Genomic DNA, 19,276 nt, shown 5'->3' with positions numbered 1-19,276 from the left:
GAAATTCTTCTGAATTAGAATTGTACTTGTTCACCACTCTAAAACATCAGGCCAATTAACACATTGACTGCCATGTCTACAGATGATGCCTACTAATGGTGCCACATGCAAGATGTAAAAAAAAAAAAATGTCAATGAATATGTAAGTTACTTCTTCTTTCTTCTCTGTGCAGCATGAAAGGAGTGCCGTGAAAACGCTTCACCTGGAGTACACTGATGGAGGCATCCTGGACATGGATGACCTGCTGACAGACCTGGTGGATGATAGGGACAAGGTAAGCCAGATGATAAGGCAAGGACTCTTGATTGCTTTGAAGTGAGCAATGAGAATCCATTTGTCGCTCAAGTTTGCTCCATTTTGATGTCCCTTGCCTGGCAGGCTGATGGCCACTGAGACTTTGCAGCCAAACTGTCATCTGACAGTCCTTTGTTTTAGAGACTGAAGGCATGGCAATGATGCTTGAGCTTTGGGATCAAGCTGTAATGTAAATTTGCATGAAAGCAGATAAAAACACTTTTTTTGATATGATATAAGCATGGCATATGTAAATGCTCTGAAATCAAATTCTCATATGTTTAAGGCACATGTGGAATTTATCTTTTTACTTTTCTAAAATTTATTGTGCTGATGATGCTTTCTCAAGAGGAAATTCACAGGTAAATGAGGGATACTTTTTCAACTAGAGGACAAATTGACATCTTGACAAGTATTGTACATCTTCCTCTGTTATTTTAAGATGTGTGAACAATGGTACACCTGTTTCAGTGTGTGCATGTAGGATTACAAGTTTGCCAAAACAGCTTCAGTAAAACAATGTGACAGAAGTGAATACTAGATGTGGAATTGTCTGCACAGATGCGAAAGACGCTTTTTCAATCTGTCAGAACAGAGGCATAATTTTCAGGCTGCATCGTAATAATATGTGCGTCGTGTTTGTGACTCACAGGTTTTAATGATTCCATTCCCAGGCTCTGTCTCCCAATGTCACAGATCAGTTCCTTTGCTAACAAGTCATACTGGCGTCAGCTGCCTTTCCCTAGCTGCGGTTCTTTTGGGCAATTATAGGCTTCGCTAGAACCTTTGCTGTTGAGGAACTGTCCTATTTACCTTGTTCAGCTTCCACCCGATTCTCTAAACAACTTCCCCACTTTCATCTCCACTCTAATTTTATTCTCTTGCTTTGCTGCTGATGAAAAGATGGCAAGGCAGTGATCCTCGCCATGTGCCAATCATCTGACTTGTCTCGTCTCTGGGCTTCCAGACACTTTGAGCTCGTGCAGATTAATGAGCTGCGCCTGGTTCTTCTGATTAGCTTGCCGTTCTTTTGTTTGTCTGCCTTTCCACAGCAAACAAATTCTGTCTTTAGTGGGTTTTTTTTGTTTCATTATTGTGCACATCAATCATCCCACAGTGGACTCATTGTGAAGGCGTGCCCCAGCACAGCATGGACTCTGTGTTAGCCCCGGATGCTAATGACTTACAATAGCTGGCTGGTTGTACATGCATGCATGAACGCATGCACACACACTGTCATTAGCCTCTCAACTCACCATAAATGTGAGTGTGTTAAGCATGACCACTATTACTCACTCACATTTACAACAAAACCACACTTCTTGGAAATGTAATTTTTCTTCATCATCTTCTTCTGTTTATATTTATAAGTGACATTTGGAATCGCTAACCTGTCAAGATGAAAGCCTTTCGATCTTGTTTAGTTGTTGTCTTTTCAGGATCAAATTTCTTTCACCTTTGTTTTCCATCAGCCAAAACATCTGACTGAATTTGTTATGTGAGAATATTTACTCTACAAAACTATAAACTAGGACAAGACCGATATGGAATTTATTTAGGCTGATGCCGAACAAAGAACTAAACAGAAAAACAAAACAAAAAATGTAATGTTTGGCCGATTGATTAAAAATATATCATGCTTGTCTCCTATATACCTCGTTACAGTATTTTCCCTTAACTCTTTGACCGCCAAAAAACGTTTAATAACGCTTAGTAAAATCCAAATGAGCGCCGCCAAAGACGTTAAAAGACGTTCACTATGTTTTTTTGGGTTTTTTTTGGAAACGGGTGGAGGAAAGCCTTGGCAAGCTGTGCTGAAAGTATCAAGCAGGTCGAGTTAGTATAATGACTGTTTTTGGGCACTAGATGGCAGCGATGACTCTCTTTGGACAAGATCGGGTAGGCGTCAGTAGAAGACGTGAGGCGGAGCTAGAGTGTTGAGGGAAGAATGGCTGAGGAAGCGAAAATGGCGACCGATTGCAAAGCAGCTCACGCTTGAGCATTTTTTTCAAAGACGAAAAGATCGACCAATGCTAAAGAGCACATTGATGATGATGATGGTGACTCCGAGGTTGGCGCCGAAGTTGGAACCGTTGACGCCGAAGTTGGAAGCGTTGACGCGGCGGCTTCGATCACGTCGTAAAGCCTCACCGGCTAGCGATGCTAACGGCGGAAAACGAGCACTTCTGCACAGGCGGACGTTCAATCGGACGATGAAGAGTACCCCGAGTCCAATGCATATTCATCGGAGGAGTGGGTACAGTCTGATCACAGAGAAGACACTGGTTCTGGACTACGATGCCACTGTGAATGGAGTGGATAAGATGGATCAGAACATCTCTTACCACCTGGTATAGGAACTGAAGGACATGAGGAAATCAGACGTAACACCAGGTCACCGTATCATGATCCTAAGAGTAGACTTGATGACAACATGGCCAAACACACACTGCAGTATATACCTGCTACTCCCCGGAAAAAAAGGCCGGCAAGAAAGTGCACGCGAAGGGGCAATCGCAGTGAAACTAATCTGTGGTGCAAATCCTGCTGCGTCCCCTTGCACGCAGGGGAGTTTTACACAATAAACCACACAAAAAGAAAAACTGTGTAGTTGAAACAGCCACACAATTGTAAATAGTACCACAGTTGCACACATTTGTAAATAGTTTGCCAAATTGTTTTGTCAAATTGTTACACTGTTGAATGTAAATGAATGTATTTTGCTATCAAAAAACACTGTTTCATTGTTGGTGGTAGTGTTTTACAGAAGTAAAGCACTGTTTAGGTGTTTGTGGCATCATTCATGGAAAAAAAAAGGTGTCAAATTCACTAGAGTGCATGAAAAATCGTTTCACAAAAAGCTTGATTTCTCCGTATTTTGGTCCAAAACGTCGCATTTGGGTGAAACTAACCTATTTTCTATTGTTGATTACTGAAAAACGGAATAAGGTAGAAACAAACTTTTTTTTTTTTGATGAAAGATGAGAGTTCAATCTTTCCTTTGGTAGTATCTATGTTTCCAAACACAAAATCTTTCTGTGGACCTTGAAAGATCAGTCAAAATGCTTAAATCGGCTGGCACCCACATATCCTCTTTTCGTTTTCCATTTATTCATACAATATGTATTTTGTGTAGAACACACAATATAAAAAGAGGAAAAAAAGAACTACTAATATCTAGTGGCCAGTAAAAGTCCCAATGAAAACATGTGGTTGTTATTTACCAAGTGTTTACCAAAACACAAGTTCCATCATCTTGTTCAAGTTTTATCCAGCTATGTCTCAGTCTCAACACTGGGTGGCACCACCTCGTAAAAATATTACATTGTAAGTAGAAGAAATAGACAAATGATGACACAAGGAAGAAATATGGCATCATGTGGAATGGATACTGTAGATTTGTGTGCCGAGCTGTAAATAAAGTGAATAAATAAAGAAATACAAGACTGATTCTTGAGAATACTACAACGATGGCGCAACAAAGCTAGCGACTAATGTGAATGTGTGGACCAGCTCGCGATGCACTTTCTATCACTCCAATGAAGCTAGTATCTTAATCATCCTCCACCATTCTTGAAGGGAACACAAAAGCACAAGTGCTGCAACTGCAGTGTTATGGCTAAGTGAAGTGTCGACGTGGGTTGGCAATGTTCCCTAATAGGGACTATTTTGCCATGATAGACCTTTTTTCAAGCAAAAACTGTATTATTTGCATTTTTTTTTCATCAGAATGATGAAACTCGCTTATATTTTATTGTTTTGTTTTGTTTTGTTTTTGGAGAAATCAGTAAAGATCTAACCTTCAATTTGATGAAGGTGTTAGCAGCTTTTCCTCATAGGAGTTAACATTTAATGTTAGTTAAATCCAAAATATTGTGCCAATTGTTTTTATATTTTCACAGGTTTAAGTGGACATACTATGTAGGCCTGTGCATACAGCGCCTTGCAAAAGTATTCATACCCCTTGAGTTTTTCAACATCTTGGCACGGCACGAATATATTTCATTGAAATTTTATGTGAAAGTTAGCAGCTGGTAGCAGGACGGACTTGCGTAGCAGGCGGTGACCGGAACTACAACTACTTCCTGCTTTCGCATTTAAGAATCATGGGAAATGGAGTCCTACTATTAACTGCGGTCATCAGTGTTGGTTGTCAGACAACGCAAGCTGAGCTTTCTAGCAGTATTTCCACTGTTACAATGCGTGACCGGCGCAAGGTAGACGACACAGCCATCTTTTGATAGCTTTCGGGACCGAGCAAAAAAGGTTGCATTATGGTGAGTGCACTGCATTGACTTAGACAGCACTGTTGTTTGACGAGTCAAATGATAGCATTTAACATTAGCGAATGATGCTTGTAAATATAAAAATTTATGTAACAGATCTCATTCAGTATGTAATGACAAAAGGAAAATATTAATATATATTTTCCTGTAGTAATTTATCATTATCTTCGTCCAACATTATAAATAGTTAGAATTCATTAAGGGGAAAAAAACTATCGGCAAACATTGGTGAATTTGCAGAGGATTATTATTTTTTTTCATATGTTTGAAGGGCTAATATCTGCCGATTTAATCGGCAGGGCGGTAAATTAGTCAGGCACTAATGTGAATTCTTTGGAATTACCTAGATTTCTGCATAAATGTGAAAATGATCTGACAGTCATCTAAGTCACAACAATATGTTGTCGGCAAGCCATTATATGTTTTCATGTTTTTATTGTACCCGCCATGTAAACATGTCACAGTGCAGGGTGGAAAAAAATAAATAATAATAATTTCTCTGAAAGAGCTCAGTATTGTTCATTCGGTATTTTTACCGATTCGACATATCATCATTGCTCTCTCTTTTTTTCTTTTCTTTCCTTCTTTTGTTGTATGTGCCTTAGTGTGTGTGTGTGTGCATATGTGCGTGAGTGTGAGTGTGTGCTCATTAATTCACCTAAAACCTATTAAAAATCCTATACCGTTCACCTAAACCGAATACTTCAGAATCCCGCTAGAGTCGTGAAGTTGTCAGGAGACCCGAGGAAGAATCAAAGCAAAGTAAAATCCAGCACTGACCAGACATCACGGGTTACCAACCAGAATCTTTCACCAACCCCAGAAACATCTAAATTCCAACCAATTAGGGAGACCTTAAGAGACCAAAGGAGATACTGAGGAAAGGAAGGAAGGAAGGATAGATGAAGCAGAGTGAGATTCACAGACATCAGCCTCCACCTTTTTTTTTTTTTTTCTGAGCGAGAGCTCAGTATTGTTCATTCGGTAATCTTACCGATTCGACATGTTATCATCATTGCTCTCGCTCTCTCTTCTTGTTTTTCTCTTTTTCTTTTTTTGTATGTGCGTGTGAGTGTGCATGTGTGAGTGTGTGCTCATTAATTTACCTAAAACCTATTAAAAATCCCATACCGTTCACCTAAACCAAATACTTCAGAATCCCGCTAGAGTTGTGAAGTTGTCAGGAGACCCGAGGAAAGATCAAAGAAAAGTGAAATCCAGCACTGACCAGACATCACCTACTACCCACCGGGTTATCAACCAGAATTTTTCACCAACCCCAGAAACATCTAAATTCCAACCAATTAGGGAGACCTCAAGAGACCAAAGGAGATACTGAGGAAAGGAAGGAAGGATAGATGAAGCAGAGTGAGATCCACAGACAGCAGCCTCCACTTTTTATTTTTTTTCCTGAGAGAGAGCTCAGTATTGTTCATTCGGAAATCTTACTGATTCGACATGTCATCATCTCTCTCCTTGTTTTTCTTTTTTTGTATATGCATGTGCGGTCGTGTGTGTGCATATGTGCGTGTGTGTGAGTGTGTACTCATTAATTCACCTAAAACCTATTAAAAATCCCGTACCGTTCACCTAAACCGAATACTTCAGAATCCCGCTAGAGTAGTGAAGTTGTCAGGAGACCAGAGGAAGGATCAAAGAAAAGAAAGAAAAGTGAAATCCAGCACCGACCAGACATCACCTACTACCCACCGGGTTACCAACCAGAATCTTTCACCAACCCCAGAAACTTCTAAATTCCAACAAATTAGGGAGACATCAAGAGACTAAAGGAAAGACTGAGGAAAGGAAGGAAGGATAGATAAAGCAGAGTGAGATCCACAGACATCAGCCTCCACCGATTCAACGACCAGAGGAAGAAGCAGATTGTGTTTGAATTTCGGTAGATGCTGGTGTGGTGGATCTGGCATGCATGAAAACTTCCACCAAAGAGGGGAGCCGTCGACCCCGGCCAGGACAGAGCAAGCACAACCCCCCAGGGCCCCTCAAGCCGCGGCAGCGCCAAGGCACAACCCCTGGGCCCCATAGGGGCCACTGGCCGGAGAGCAAACCCAGGAGCCGGGAGCGCCCCCCACCCCAACACGGCCTGCGCCCCAAGCCCAACGCATCAGAACGGGGCACGGCAGGCTCACTAGGCATCCCACCGGCCCACAAAAAAAAATATATATATATATAAAAAAAAATAAGTGGAAAAATAATTTTAAGCCAGAGGCTATTGACTTCTCCATGATCTTTGTGAGTGAGCCAACCTAAAATACAATCATTGTGGTGAGATTGGAGGTGTTGCTTAAAATTAAAAACGAAGTTTTCAAAAAACACCGGCCAAAATGGAGATTTACGGATTTCTCCGGATCCGCATTTGCGCGTGTCGTAAACTGTTTTAATACTCACTTCTTATAGCTTTCGTTTTTATGGTTAGGATTGCTTGAGTTATCTCTGCCCTCACATGAGGAAACTCATTAGAAATCTTGTGAGACGTTTATTGCATGGACTTGTATGTACAGCGGAAATTTTTGGGACCTGGGGAAAGCCTTTAAAAAAGTGACTAGGAAGTGGCACTCAGTCTCTATTCTGCGATTCATGATTTCCTCTGGTGTTCTTTTGAACAAATAAGTAAATATTTTGTGAACTGAAAAAAGTAAGGGGCGTGAAATGTTTATGCTCAAGTGATTTGAGCAGCAGCGGAACGAGGTGTCAGGACAGTGGACCCGTGCGATCTTCCCCCAGGTCCTAAAACCTTATTTACAATACTTTTTGTTATTTTAAATTGCATAAATAAAGTTGTTAAAAAAAGACAAGCAAAGATTTGTATTTATTTTTTATTTATCTTGTAAAAGAAAACCATCTGGTGTGAAGTCACTGCTTGTGTGACGTATGCTGGAAGTGATGTGAAGATATGAGCAGTATTTGGCTAACTACTGCCGCCTAGTGGCTTGGCATGTTTGTAAATTAGCTTAAAAACACACTTCTGCATTTTTGGATGTGTCTTCTTTTTTTTTTTAAACAAACGAGGCCCTGGATTCCCCAACCCTGGTAATAATGATTGCAAAGGTACAATGCTGAATGATCAACAAGGAGAAGAAAAAGGAGAAGAAAAATCCTTGTGTTGGCCAAGGAGTTACAGAAATCTGTGGCATATGCTAACATCTCGGTCGACACAAGTTAAACATTAATCCTGGATGGATGCCATTGCTGTGAAAGAAAATGCTACAGCTTTGAAGCTTGCAAAACTTTTATTTTTTATTTTTTATTTTTTACAGTGAAGTATACCAGTTGTTTCCCAGCCTTTATTAGAGTGTAGGTACTTGGCAGATTGCGGATACATGAGGTTTTTGTGATCTGTTAATACCAGAAAGGGAATCTAATCTCCCCACAGCCAATGTCTCCACTTCAGAAGCGCGTCCACCACAGCCAACAGTTCACAGTCGCTGACATCGTTGTTTCTCTCTGGGGGCACAAGTTGCACGAAAATAATGTACAGTGATGCAGCTTTTGGTCCCTGGAACTTCTCTGGGAGAGCACGGCCAAAATCCCAGCGTTAGAAGGATCCACGTCGACGATAATCTGGAGACACAGGATCAGGATGGATGAGGATCAGGTAGAAGACGGTGTCAACTTCGGGAGTCCATGTGAATAGAGAGGCTGTAGAGGTGGAGGCTGTGGCAACCTTGTTATAGTCACGGATGAACCTCCTGTAGAATTTTGCAAATTCCAGGAACTGCTGGAGCTGGTTGCGGGATGAAGAGACATGCCAATTAGCCACAACATCAACCTTAGCGGGATCCGGCGTAAAATGAGCCTTAACAAAAAAGGGAACATCAAACTTGCACTTTTCTGCTTTGACAAAGAGCTTGTTCTCTAGGAGGGTACACTAAAGACATTTAGGTTTCAGATCAAAAGATGAATATCAGACAAAAGTTCAGAATTTCAGCTTTTATTTCATGGCATTTAGATCTAAATGTGTTAAAGGAGCATTGTGCAGTTTAAAAAGGTAATATTAAAGCTTTATCTACATCATGCATGCTAAACCAATGTCCAGATGAGTTAGAAGAGCCCTGACTGTTTTACTCTGACTGCACCTATCAGCTTTTATCTTCCCCTTATAGTAGAGTGTGCGGACCTGCACTCTCCACAGTTTCTTTGGGGAGGGGAGGGGGGAGTTTTTCTTACCTCATTTGAAGTCATGTCCTCATTTGTCAACCTTTGCTGTCGCTTTAAGATTGTGCATGCACACCATGAACTAGGGTTGGGCGGTAATACGGTATCGCGGGGTGTCCAAAAATGGCCAAAAGTGTCACTGTCAATACCGTCATTTAAAAAACAAAACTGCAGCATATGACCTATTAATTGTTTTGATAACACAACATTTGTAGTTGTTTTCAAATTACTAATACTATAACAATTCATATTACCGTAACAGTTTAAAATGAATAACAAGCTGTTAGTCATGTGACAGTCACATGACCGCTCAGACGGAGCGAGGCAAAATGGCCAGTCAGCACAGCTCGGTTAAGCGGTCCCTTAAAAAGAAAAAAAAAATAGCTACAATTTGGCAGCAAATGTCGATGTGGCCTGTATGCAAAATCTGCATGAGGACTGTAACGGTGTGAGATGGAATATACTTTGTATCTCCGGACTCATTTGAGGAACGATATCCCCCGCTCACTGCTGCAAAGAGATAAGTTTGTCGCCGCGCCACAAAGCGCTTTTATTTATACAAAAAATCAGTAAGTGTTTTTGTTTTTCGTCAATGGACACACATCAACCCAAGACCGCGGCACACAGTTGAGTGTATCTGTGCGTGCTCTGGGGTGGAGGCTGCGTGCTAATGTTTGTGTGTTGCATATATGTCGAGTAGGCCACAGCGGAGTCCATTAAAAGAGTCCAGTAAACCGAGAAATGGTTTGTAAGTGTGGAGGACCGTAGATTTGTGTGCGTCCGCGGGGAACAATGTATGCTACGGTAATGCTATCCGCTTGGCTCCGCAACGTAAAAGGAGCGCATGCACGTCAGCTACACACTTCAGCTAAAGACGTGCTGTCATGGAGTGTCAAATGCGCTCTGTCACATAAAAGATTATTACAATACAAATGCAACCGGAGCACACAGTGAACACATCTGTGATCATTAACTTCTTGACAGATTGGCTGTGTCAGCAAAATAAGTCTAAAATTATCAACAGTATTACTGTATACCCCGGTGAAATGTGGAGATGGTAAAACGGTTGTAAAATTTGAATACCGCCCAACCCTACCATGAACGAGCCAGACACAGATGCTGCAGTTACGCTTTGAGCCAGAGGTAGCAGTCGCGAGTAAAAAAGTGACAAACTGCACAAAGATCCTTTTAAGCAACTCAGGATAGAGCACCCTTTGAAGTGTGTTCGATTTTTTCCCCGAATATCGTGCAGTCCTAATTCCTATCCTCACCTATGACCATGAGCTGTGGGTCGTGACCTGAAGAACAAGACCCTTAATACTACAAGCGGCCAAAATGAGTTTCCTACGCAGGGTCTCAATTAGAATTAGGGTGAGAAGCGTGGTCATCGAGAGGAGCAAAATGAGGTGGCTCGGGCATCTGGTTAGGATGCCTCCTGGACGCCTCACTGGTTAGGTCTTCCAGGCACGTCCCACCGGGAGGAGGCCCTGTGTATGATCCCGGACATGCTGGAGAGACCACCTCTCTCTACTGGTTTGACAACTCCTCGGGATGAAGTGACTGGGGAGAGTGAAGTTTGAGGTTGCCAACTGCGGATAAGAAGATGGAAGATGATGTATAAGTGGATGGATGATGATTTATGAATGTCATGAGGAAAGACTGGTACTTTGTATGTAGCTGGAGAGAGCAGAAGAAACACAGCCAGAGTGGGAGAGATGACGATTCACTGTGAAAACCTCTGAAAAGAGTTCAACTTAAATTCTAGCAAAAGAAGTGTGCACATAAATCATGTTTCAACCCATTTGGATGTGGATGCTATATTTTTTTAAATTCAAATGCAAAGAGATAGGTGATTTCTGTACACATTGTCAGTTTTGTTGTTGTCAACTTGCGTAATGCTGAAGAACAAACCCTGTCTATTACATCCTAAATGTCAGCTCGTTTTAATAGGTGACAATAATGCAGCTCTTAATTTGTGGTAATATAACGGAGAGAAACTGAATACGATGTGATCACAGGCTTCACTGATAAGCCTTTGATGCTCCATGACAGCTCAGGCTCGCCCGCCCCTTGCTCCTGAAAAAATCGTCATGGTAAACAGCGTTTGATTGGCGTGTGAATAGTGGCTCAGGAAATAGGTGTGTGAGGTCCAAGTGCGCTAATTACGGTAGTTCCAGCCTAATCATAATCTATATAGCCTACCCTCTTTGCATGCTAATCATTATCCATAAATCTTTCACCTGTGAATATGTTCAACATCGTTGACGTTGGCATGTTAATTAGGACTGGCTTGTCACAAATGAAGTAAATCAGCTCTAGTGCATCTGTTGCTGTGTACACCATGTTTTTCTCCCCCCTACAATTTCTTAAAATTATCAACTCTTCAGCCTCATCCTCTTCGCAATCTCTTTGAATGAGCACAACAAAAGCCACTCCCACAATTGTACTCATTCCTTGTGTGCTGCTTAGCTTTTCATTACAAGCAAGTTTTCCCTCTGAATTTTAATTCAGTTAACATGGGCCACTGCGTGAGTTTACGACTTTGACCGATGAAGCCCCATCAAAGTGATTTGTCGGCTCACCAAAGCAAAAGAGGGGAATGTGGCCTCTTTGTGTTCTTGCCGCATTGTTGTGTTGTGACTAACGGAGATGGCGCGGAGTCAATGCAAAGTCGGATATTGTCCCTCGCCACTCCCTCCTGCATTAGCTGCAATGCCTGCAGGGTCACGGTTATGAGATCCCAGAGGGAGTGCAAGGTCAGGGGCTGCCTTTTCAAAGGCACATGGACCTCATCTTTGAAGGAAGAAAAGATGAATTAGCTTTAGCAGATATCTAGCATTTTGACCCAGAAGCCTGCCAAGCAGCAGTTCACACCCTCTTCAAGATTAGATCAATTTATTTACAGCTGACCTACTCTGACTGGACTCGCTGACATCACTGAGTGTGTTTGCTGAAAGTCTTTTGTGCTAATAACGCAAATCAGCTGAGAGTCACACTTTGGGTGGAGAGACACTTTCACTGCAGCGGTGGGGATGATGTATGCGTGTAAGCCTGAATCAGGCTCATTTAGGCTAAATGTTTAATGATTCTTTGCTGCGACTGCACAGCTGAACCCACATCTGCTACCATTGTGAGAACATCACTTGTTATATTATTATTCTATTTTCTTGCCTCTCAACACTCTTCTTCAAGCTGATTAGCCTAATGAATGGAGGTTCACTGCCGCTAATGTGTCTGAATAGGCAACTTGAATTATCCTGTCAATGTTTAGCATGGGCGTGCCGAATGAAAAGGGAGGTATGTTTAAATACTGTGAGAAAAATGTTTAGAACCAACACAATAGTGCTTGTGCTTAAATGATAAAATGAGGTACAATATTGCCAGTTAAATTGTCCTTAACTCATTCACTCCCAGCCACTTTCACTGAAGCAACCCTCTTTGCTCCCGGCTGTTTTACTGGATTTTGACTGATTTTACAAGGCCCACAGACTATTGTGTTCTATTGCTATGAAAACATGGAACCTACCAAAAGAAACATCTCTTCTTTCATCACGATAAAAAAGTACATTTGTATCTGTTTCTGTTTTGAAGCAATTAGCATTAGAATATAGTTAAGTTTCATCATTATTCACAAATCTGTTTAAAACAATGGGGAAAAGAGCTTGCTGCAACATGGCCCTGGTTGATCTCCACTTGCTGGCCGTTTTTGTAATAACTACCATTGCTTCAAACATTTTTTTCATTTCAGAGTCTTCATCAAAGCCTTCTGTATGCTCTAGCCTAAAAAAAACAAAAACGTAAATAAGTCTTTGGGATCATGGTAATATTTAAAATAGAACATATTTATACGTTTTTGGGAGCAAATGAGTTAAGAATTAGATAAACTTGCACAAGAGCAGAGGACATATACTTTGTGATTAAGCACCTGAGAACTGTTTGAAATTATGAAAAAAATGCATCGGTCTCCTTAAAAATTATAGTTATATATATATATTTTTTTTACGCTACACCTGTTATTAACGCTCCCTCAACACTAAGAAAGTCCATAACACTTCCACTCTAAATTACAGTGTCAATAGTGACAATTTATTGCATTTGCCAATTTCTTTTTTTTAATGCCGTGTATAATATCTGGGTCATTTGCAAATTTTGCATGAGTGCTTAAACAGCGGGAGTGGTTTACTTTGCTGCTGCAGTGGATGGGTCTGTCAGCAGCATCAAAGCAATGTTATGTTCAATGTGGATATTCTTGCTTCGATGTACAACTGCTGGCATCTCTTCAAACGACAAGCAAGGAACATTAAAAAGTTGATGTGGCAACATCTCTGCATAAAATTCCCTTTTTAAGGAGTCCCTCATCACAGCCTTGACAAGCTAGATTAAGCATCTATTTTTGCGCTTCACATCATGTGTGTATGTTTCTGTCTGTGTGCTATTCTGTCAAGTAATCCCCCACATCTGCAGGATTAGCCCCACACTCACTGGTTTCTAATACTACTTTGCAAAAAAAACTAAAAAAACACACCGAGACAAATGGTAACTGGTTTTAATAGTATTCATTCATGTGAAGACACTGATCATGTTAATGATTTCTCATAATATTTAATACAGTGAATATCAATATACTACCTTTTTATTTCTACAAATATTTGCCAGTGTTCATTCATAGGAAATAAAAATTTTCCCATCACTAGTGAGCTTCTTTTTTTTTTTTCTCCACAAGTCTGCAGGCTACTCATGTGGCCCTTGGGGGCTCCGGGGTGCCTGCGTTGGTGACCCCTGCTCTAGAAGAAGATAAACCACCTGGATATGCTCAAAGAAGGAAAATGTGTCATCATTATGGCGTGAACAAGGGTATGGTCTTCATCGTCATTTATATGACTGGACAGATAATTTATTATCAATAGGGATTGGTGAGTACCAATACCAGGTATTGGTATCAGGTCATATTTCAAGGTATCGGCAAATTAGAAGAGTAGTAAAATCATTCAAATTATTTGTCGTATATATATTTTTTGAACTTTATGTATCAAAGTACTAGTGGTTTTGGTACTTTGTATGTAGATGTTTACTGTAATTGGAAGCTGAAGGGTATTAATATAGGTGGGTGTGACTAATGGTTTACTGCCATTTGTAGAATGACGTGGCCCTCATTACTGTTTCTTATCGTTGTCATTCCTCATCTGATGCTATTGATATCAAGTCTTTCAATCTTTTCCACTCACTTCACTTAAAAGTGATTTTTGCCATGTGTGGCCTGTTGATATATTGCCCGGCTTCCTTTGAGTGTTTTAGCAGATTTTCCCCCTGAGAGTTGAGTGTTACACTCTGATTGCCCATCTAGGTGCTTAAACCAGCTCAGTATTTATTAATTTTTTTAGGTCTTTAGCCACGCACAGGCGTGTGTGAGAGAGATGATTGGGTTACCATTTGCTGTCAGGATGCAGCATACACCTTCTGAATTATGCATCGCTCTTTCAAAGAAAGAATGAAGGATGGAGAAGGGGGTATTTGTGAGATGGATGACAACAGCACAAAAGCAAAGTATCTCAATAGACTGGTACCTCACATACACACATGCAAGCACCGCAGCCAAGAAGAAAAATGAGCTGATTAGTACGAGGCAATGAGAAAAGGAAGTGAGTGTGTTTTTTAGTGTGTGTGAGTGCGTGCGTGCGTGCATGTGCGCGCACAGCTGATATTGACTTTTTTTTCTAGCAAGCAGAACTGTTTGGCTAAAGCAAGGTGGCACTGTTCATCCTTTTTGCAGTGGAGAGTTGCAGAGTTTCAGTCACATATTGTCCTTAAAACATTCTTTATTGGGCAAAAGTAAACCCCAGTTTAGCGCAGGGATATGTTCGAGTCCCACCTATTAGAGGTGAGACTGGGGCAATATTTAAACAGTTTTATACCTCCTACATGCTTTAAAAACATTTAAACTTGTTTAAACACATGTACTTAAACTTATTAAAACATGATTTAAAGCAGGGGTGTCAAACTCATATTAGCTCTGGAGCCACATGGGGAAAATATATTACCAAGTGGGCGGGGTCGGTAAAATCATGGCATATAATTTTTTTTAAATTACCTTCAACTAAAAGCAGATATTCGCTATTGTAGGCCAACCCTAAATTACGGGGCTCAACTGTAATTATATTGTTCTAAAATGAAATTGAACGTAGCAAGAACTGTATGGGTTCCGGACTTGTTGTAGCTGCCTGTTTTGCATATACAGTATATTGTTCCTAGAATGCATTGTGTGGCACAGTTAATGAAGCTTTAAGGAGTCACGTTAATCCTAGTCATATGTGTTAATGTTAGCAGTAATTAAATTTGTTTTTTTTTTACTTAACAAAATCATCTCACCTGCTTTAAAGTAGTCTTAGCCCCTATTCTCACTATCATATAACATCACTGTCTTTGATCAAACAAAAAGTTCTCCAAAGTTTTCCAAATGAGAGGCAGATCGTGCTTGCTTCAAGCTGTTTGCTGATCCAAGTTGAAGTTGACTGTAAGCCTGACACTTCAACAAAAAATATATACAACTTATACAGTGCATTTTCACACTAAAATGTTCAAATAAACCTTGCCATTTTTTTTTTCGAACAAATGTCCTCTAGCTCAATGCTGATGCATAAAGTTAAACATAAAACACCATAAATAGGCGTACAGAAATTAGAATATATGTTAAAGTAGTTATATCCCTTCAAACAAGTACTACTTTCACATACATAGAGCAGCAACACATGCAAAGAGTGCATACAACAATACTCGCAGGCATACACTGCATTCTCTTTTCTCCCTGGGAACAATTATAATAAACTCATTCACTCCTAGCCATTTTAACTGAAGCTTTAACCTTCGCTCACAGCTGCTTTACTGGATTTTGACTGATTTTGCAAGGCCCACAGAATATTGTGTTCTGTTGCTATAAAAGCATGGAATCTACCAAAATAAAGATTAGAGTCTCTTGTTTCATCATCAGGAAAAATTTACATTTCTATCCGTTTCTGTATTTCAGAAATTAGCATTAGAATATAGCTAAATTTCATCATTATTCACAAACCTGTTGAAAACACTGGGAAAAAGAGCTTGTTGCAACATGGCCCTGGTTGATCTCTTATACTCTGCTGCCACCTGCTGGCCGTTTTTGTAATAACTACCATTGCTTTAAGCGACCTTTTCAGGTCAGAAGCTGCATCAAAGCCTTCGGTATGCTCTAGCATAAAAACACATAAAAAACATATAAATACGTTTATGAGACCATGGCAATATTTAATATTTATATATATATATATGTTGTATAATATATGTATATGTGTATATATACGTTTTTTGGAGCAAATGAGTTAAGGTGGCAAAATGTGCAGCTGTATTACACTGTGTTTACATGTTGTGGCAAATTTGAAGTAGCCTGTATAATGTAAAACACATTAAAAAGGGTCACTGAAAAATCCACAATAGAACTGGGGCGCTAACAATGAACCGCAAGTAGTGGTGATTCACTGTAGTGTCTTTATTTCATGTGTCTGCGTGTGTGTGTGTGTGAGGGGGGGGGGGGGGGGGTGTTCTTCTCTGCTGGCTGTATGTCATTGCGTGCAATTAATTTTAGCAAGTGATTGAATACATTATTAATGCCACTCCACCATTCCATCTGTGAGTTGTAACATGTAAACAATGTCTACTGTTTCTAACATCTGTGTCTCATATTCGTTTATGCTAAATAAGGAAACACATTGATGCACACCGAAGTGTCAGCAATAAAAATAATGTGTTCCCTGTGTTTTAATGACAAGATTTAATGTTCCAACAGGAGTTAACTTGCTTTTAAGAAGGGTTGTTTTTTATATTTGTATAGGTTATTTTCTAGTCTTTTTATCAAGAGTACAGACTGCTAATCGCATAAACTCACCACAAATGTTTTTCCCCCCCCTTTTTTTTTTTTATGTATTATTTGCCTGACTTTAATTATCAAATCAACCTTGGAGGATTTTTTTTTTCTTTTTCTAACCTATTCTTTATTTTCTCTGTGAATAATGTATATTTTAAACTGGTTTTAAATTCAGTATTGATGCATTTAAAATTGGGTCAACAAAGAAAGCACCATGTGGTACAAAGACCCTCTTGGAATCATCCTTTTTTATTCTTTTGATGCACGAATTGCCTTTTTGGGGGCCTCAACATATCTGAAATGTCACCGCTCCTTGCAAGCATGTGTTTTCTGTTGACATTTTTAGGGGTCCGGAACAGGACATTTTAGAACGCACTCAATATCTACCCCCTGGAAAGTTAAAAATATATATACCTTTATGCCACAACCAGTTTGCTCGATCATCATCGATCATCTATCATAACACGAAATGGTCCCTCCTCGCCTCTCCCCGCCCGTCCTCCGCCTCCCTGTCCCTTCTCCCTCGTCACCCTTCCTCCTCCTCTCCCCCTCTCTCTGCGGCCCTGCCGCTGCCCCCTGCCCTTCTTGTCGTCTCCTTCCCCCCTCCCTTCCCCCTCCCCGGTACGCCTTCCCTCCCCTGGGCCGGGGGCTCCATTCATGGCCCGGGTCTCGGTGTTTGGTGTTGTGCCCGCCCCGCTCCGGTGGGCGTCCTGGCGCCTCGGGCGGGCCCCAGTATGCGGGGGGCGAGCCCTATCGCCCCGCCGGGCTGGTCCCATATGCCCGCCGGGGTCCCGGTGGAGTGGGTGGGGGCTTGGTGGGCGGGTGCGCCTCCTGCCCCCGCCCGGTTGGGGGGGGCCCCGCTGGTCGCTCCTCTTAACTCACTATACTAGGTTTGCACAATACACTTTTATAGACATATAGGGCACATAACACACTTTGGGGTGCTGTGGGTGGGGGGTGTCTGCGGGCTTTGGGGCCTGGGGGCGGTTGGGGCTGGGTTGGGGTGGATGGCGGGGGTGGATGGGGGCGAGGGGGTCGTGGGGGGTGCGGGGGTTGTGGGCCGGTGGGGTGCCTGGCGGGCCTGTAGTGCCCCGTCCTGCTGCGTTGGGTCGGGGGCGCGGGCCGTGTTGGGGTGGGGGGCGCTCCTGCTCCTGGGTTTTCTCTCCGGCCGGTGGCCCTGGCGGGGCCCGGGGGTCGTCCTTTGGCGCTGCCGCGGCCTGGGGGGCCCTGAGGTGTTGCGCTTGCCCTGTCCTGGCAGGGGTCGACGGCTCCCCTCTTTGGTGGAGATTTTCATGCATGCCAGATCCACCACACCAGCATCTATTGAAACTCAGACACAATCTGCTTCCTCCTCAGGTCATTGAATCGGTGGAGGCTGGTGTCTGTGGATCTCACTCGGCTTCGTCTGTCCTTCCTTCCTTTCCTCAGTCTCCTTTGGTCTCTTGAGGTCTCCCTGATTTTTATTATTTTTTGGATTTGTTGGAATTTAGATGTTTCCGGGGTTGGGGAAGAATTCTGGTGGGTGTCCCGGTGGGTGGTGTCTGGTCGGTGCTGGATTTCACTTTCCTTTGTTTTCTTTGGTCCCCTCGGGTCTCCTGACGGCGGTGTTCGGTTTTGGTGAACGGTATGGGATTTTTTCTAATAGGTTTTTGGTGAGCAAACAAATACATGCACGCACGCACACACGCACATACACATACTCACCCACATACAATTTTTTTTTTAATATATATATATATATATATATATATATATATATATATATATATATATATATATATATATATATATATATATATATTTAAAAAAAAAGAGCAATGATGATGACATTACCGAATGAACAATACTGAGCTCTTTAAAAAAAAAAAGAAAAAAAAAAAAGGAAAAAATTAAAAATTAAAAAAATAACACGAAATGGTCTTAAGTAGGGCTGCTCGATTATGGAAAAAATAATAATCACGATTATTTGGGTAATAATTGAAATCACGATTATTCAAAACGGTAATTTTTTTGTTCAAAACAAGAAAATGTTATTGAGACATCAATGATATTAAGACATCCATCCATCCATTTTCTTAACAAATAAAATTATTAAATAATTAACACTATAATTATGTAAGTTATTTTTGGACTAAACAAAATGTATAATAATATATGTAAGTTATTTTTGGACTAAACAAAATTTATAATAATATATATTATTTATGTTAGCTTGGTGCTGGTAGCTCACTGTTAGTTAGCAGTCACAGCTAAATGCTAGCAACAGGCGCCGTACAATACAATGTCAGCATAATTATGTCTTAGTGCTCTTAACTGGAGCTTGAACGTGACTTCAGTACTTTGTGTTACTGTCGTCTGTCGCAACAGTTTGGGCCATTTATATTGCCGTTGTTCACAAGCTCTGAATAGACGAGCACGTCATCAGCCCTTATACCGCATCAACACGCTTCCGGAAACAACTTCAAAATAAAAGCGTTACAATGCATTGATTTACATATACAACTTGGTAAGGTAAGGTTAATTTTGAAATTGGGTTTCTTGCATCATTAGCCCCGTGTACTGTCATGCATACTGTCGTTAGCTTGACTATGACTATCTCAGCGGGCATCCGAGGCAGAAATGACGAGG

At 41.1% G+C, this 19,276-nt stretch overlaps 1 protein-coding gene across 2 annotated transcripts in view; it reads left to right on the top strand.

Annotated features, from left to right (window-relative positions):
• Positions 1-19,276, top strand: part of pard3ba (par-3 family cell polarity regulator beta a) — a 146,780-nt gene that overhangs the window by 9,091 nt on the left and 118,413 nt on the right. For both annotated transcript variants that reach the window (XM_086069033.1, XM_086069032.1), the window contains exon 2: positions 174-275. In XM_086069033.1, coding sequence (XP_085925159.1) covers positions 174-275 — 102 coding nt within the window. The remainder of the gene's footprint in view (positions 1-173; positions 276-19,276) is intronic.

The sequence above is a fragment of the Leptonotus elevatus genome, chromosome 2, assembly GCF_054856555.1.
Source record: "Leptonotus elevatus isolate MCC_2025b chromosome 2, RoL_Lele_1.0, whole genome shotgun sequence".
NCBI lineage: Eukaryota > Metazoa > Chordata > Actinopteri > Syngnathiformes > Syngnathidae > Leptonotus > Leptonotus elevatus.
Note: the sequence above shows the minus strand (reverse complement) of the source record. Positions and strands in the feature narration are given on the sequence as shown.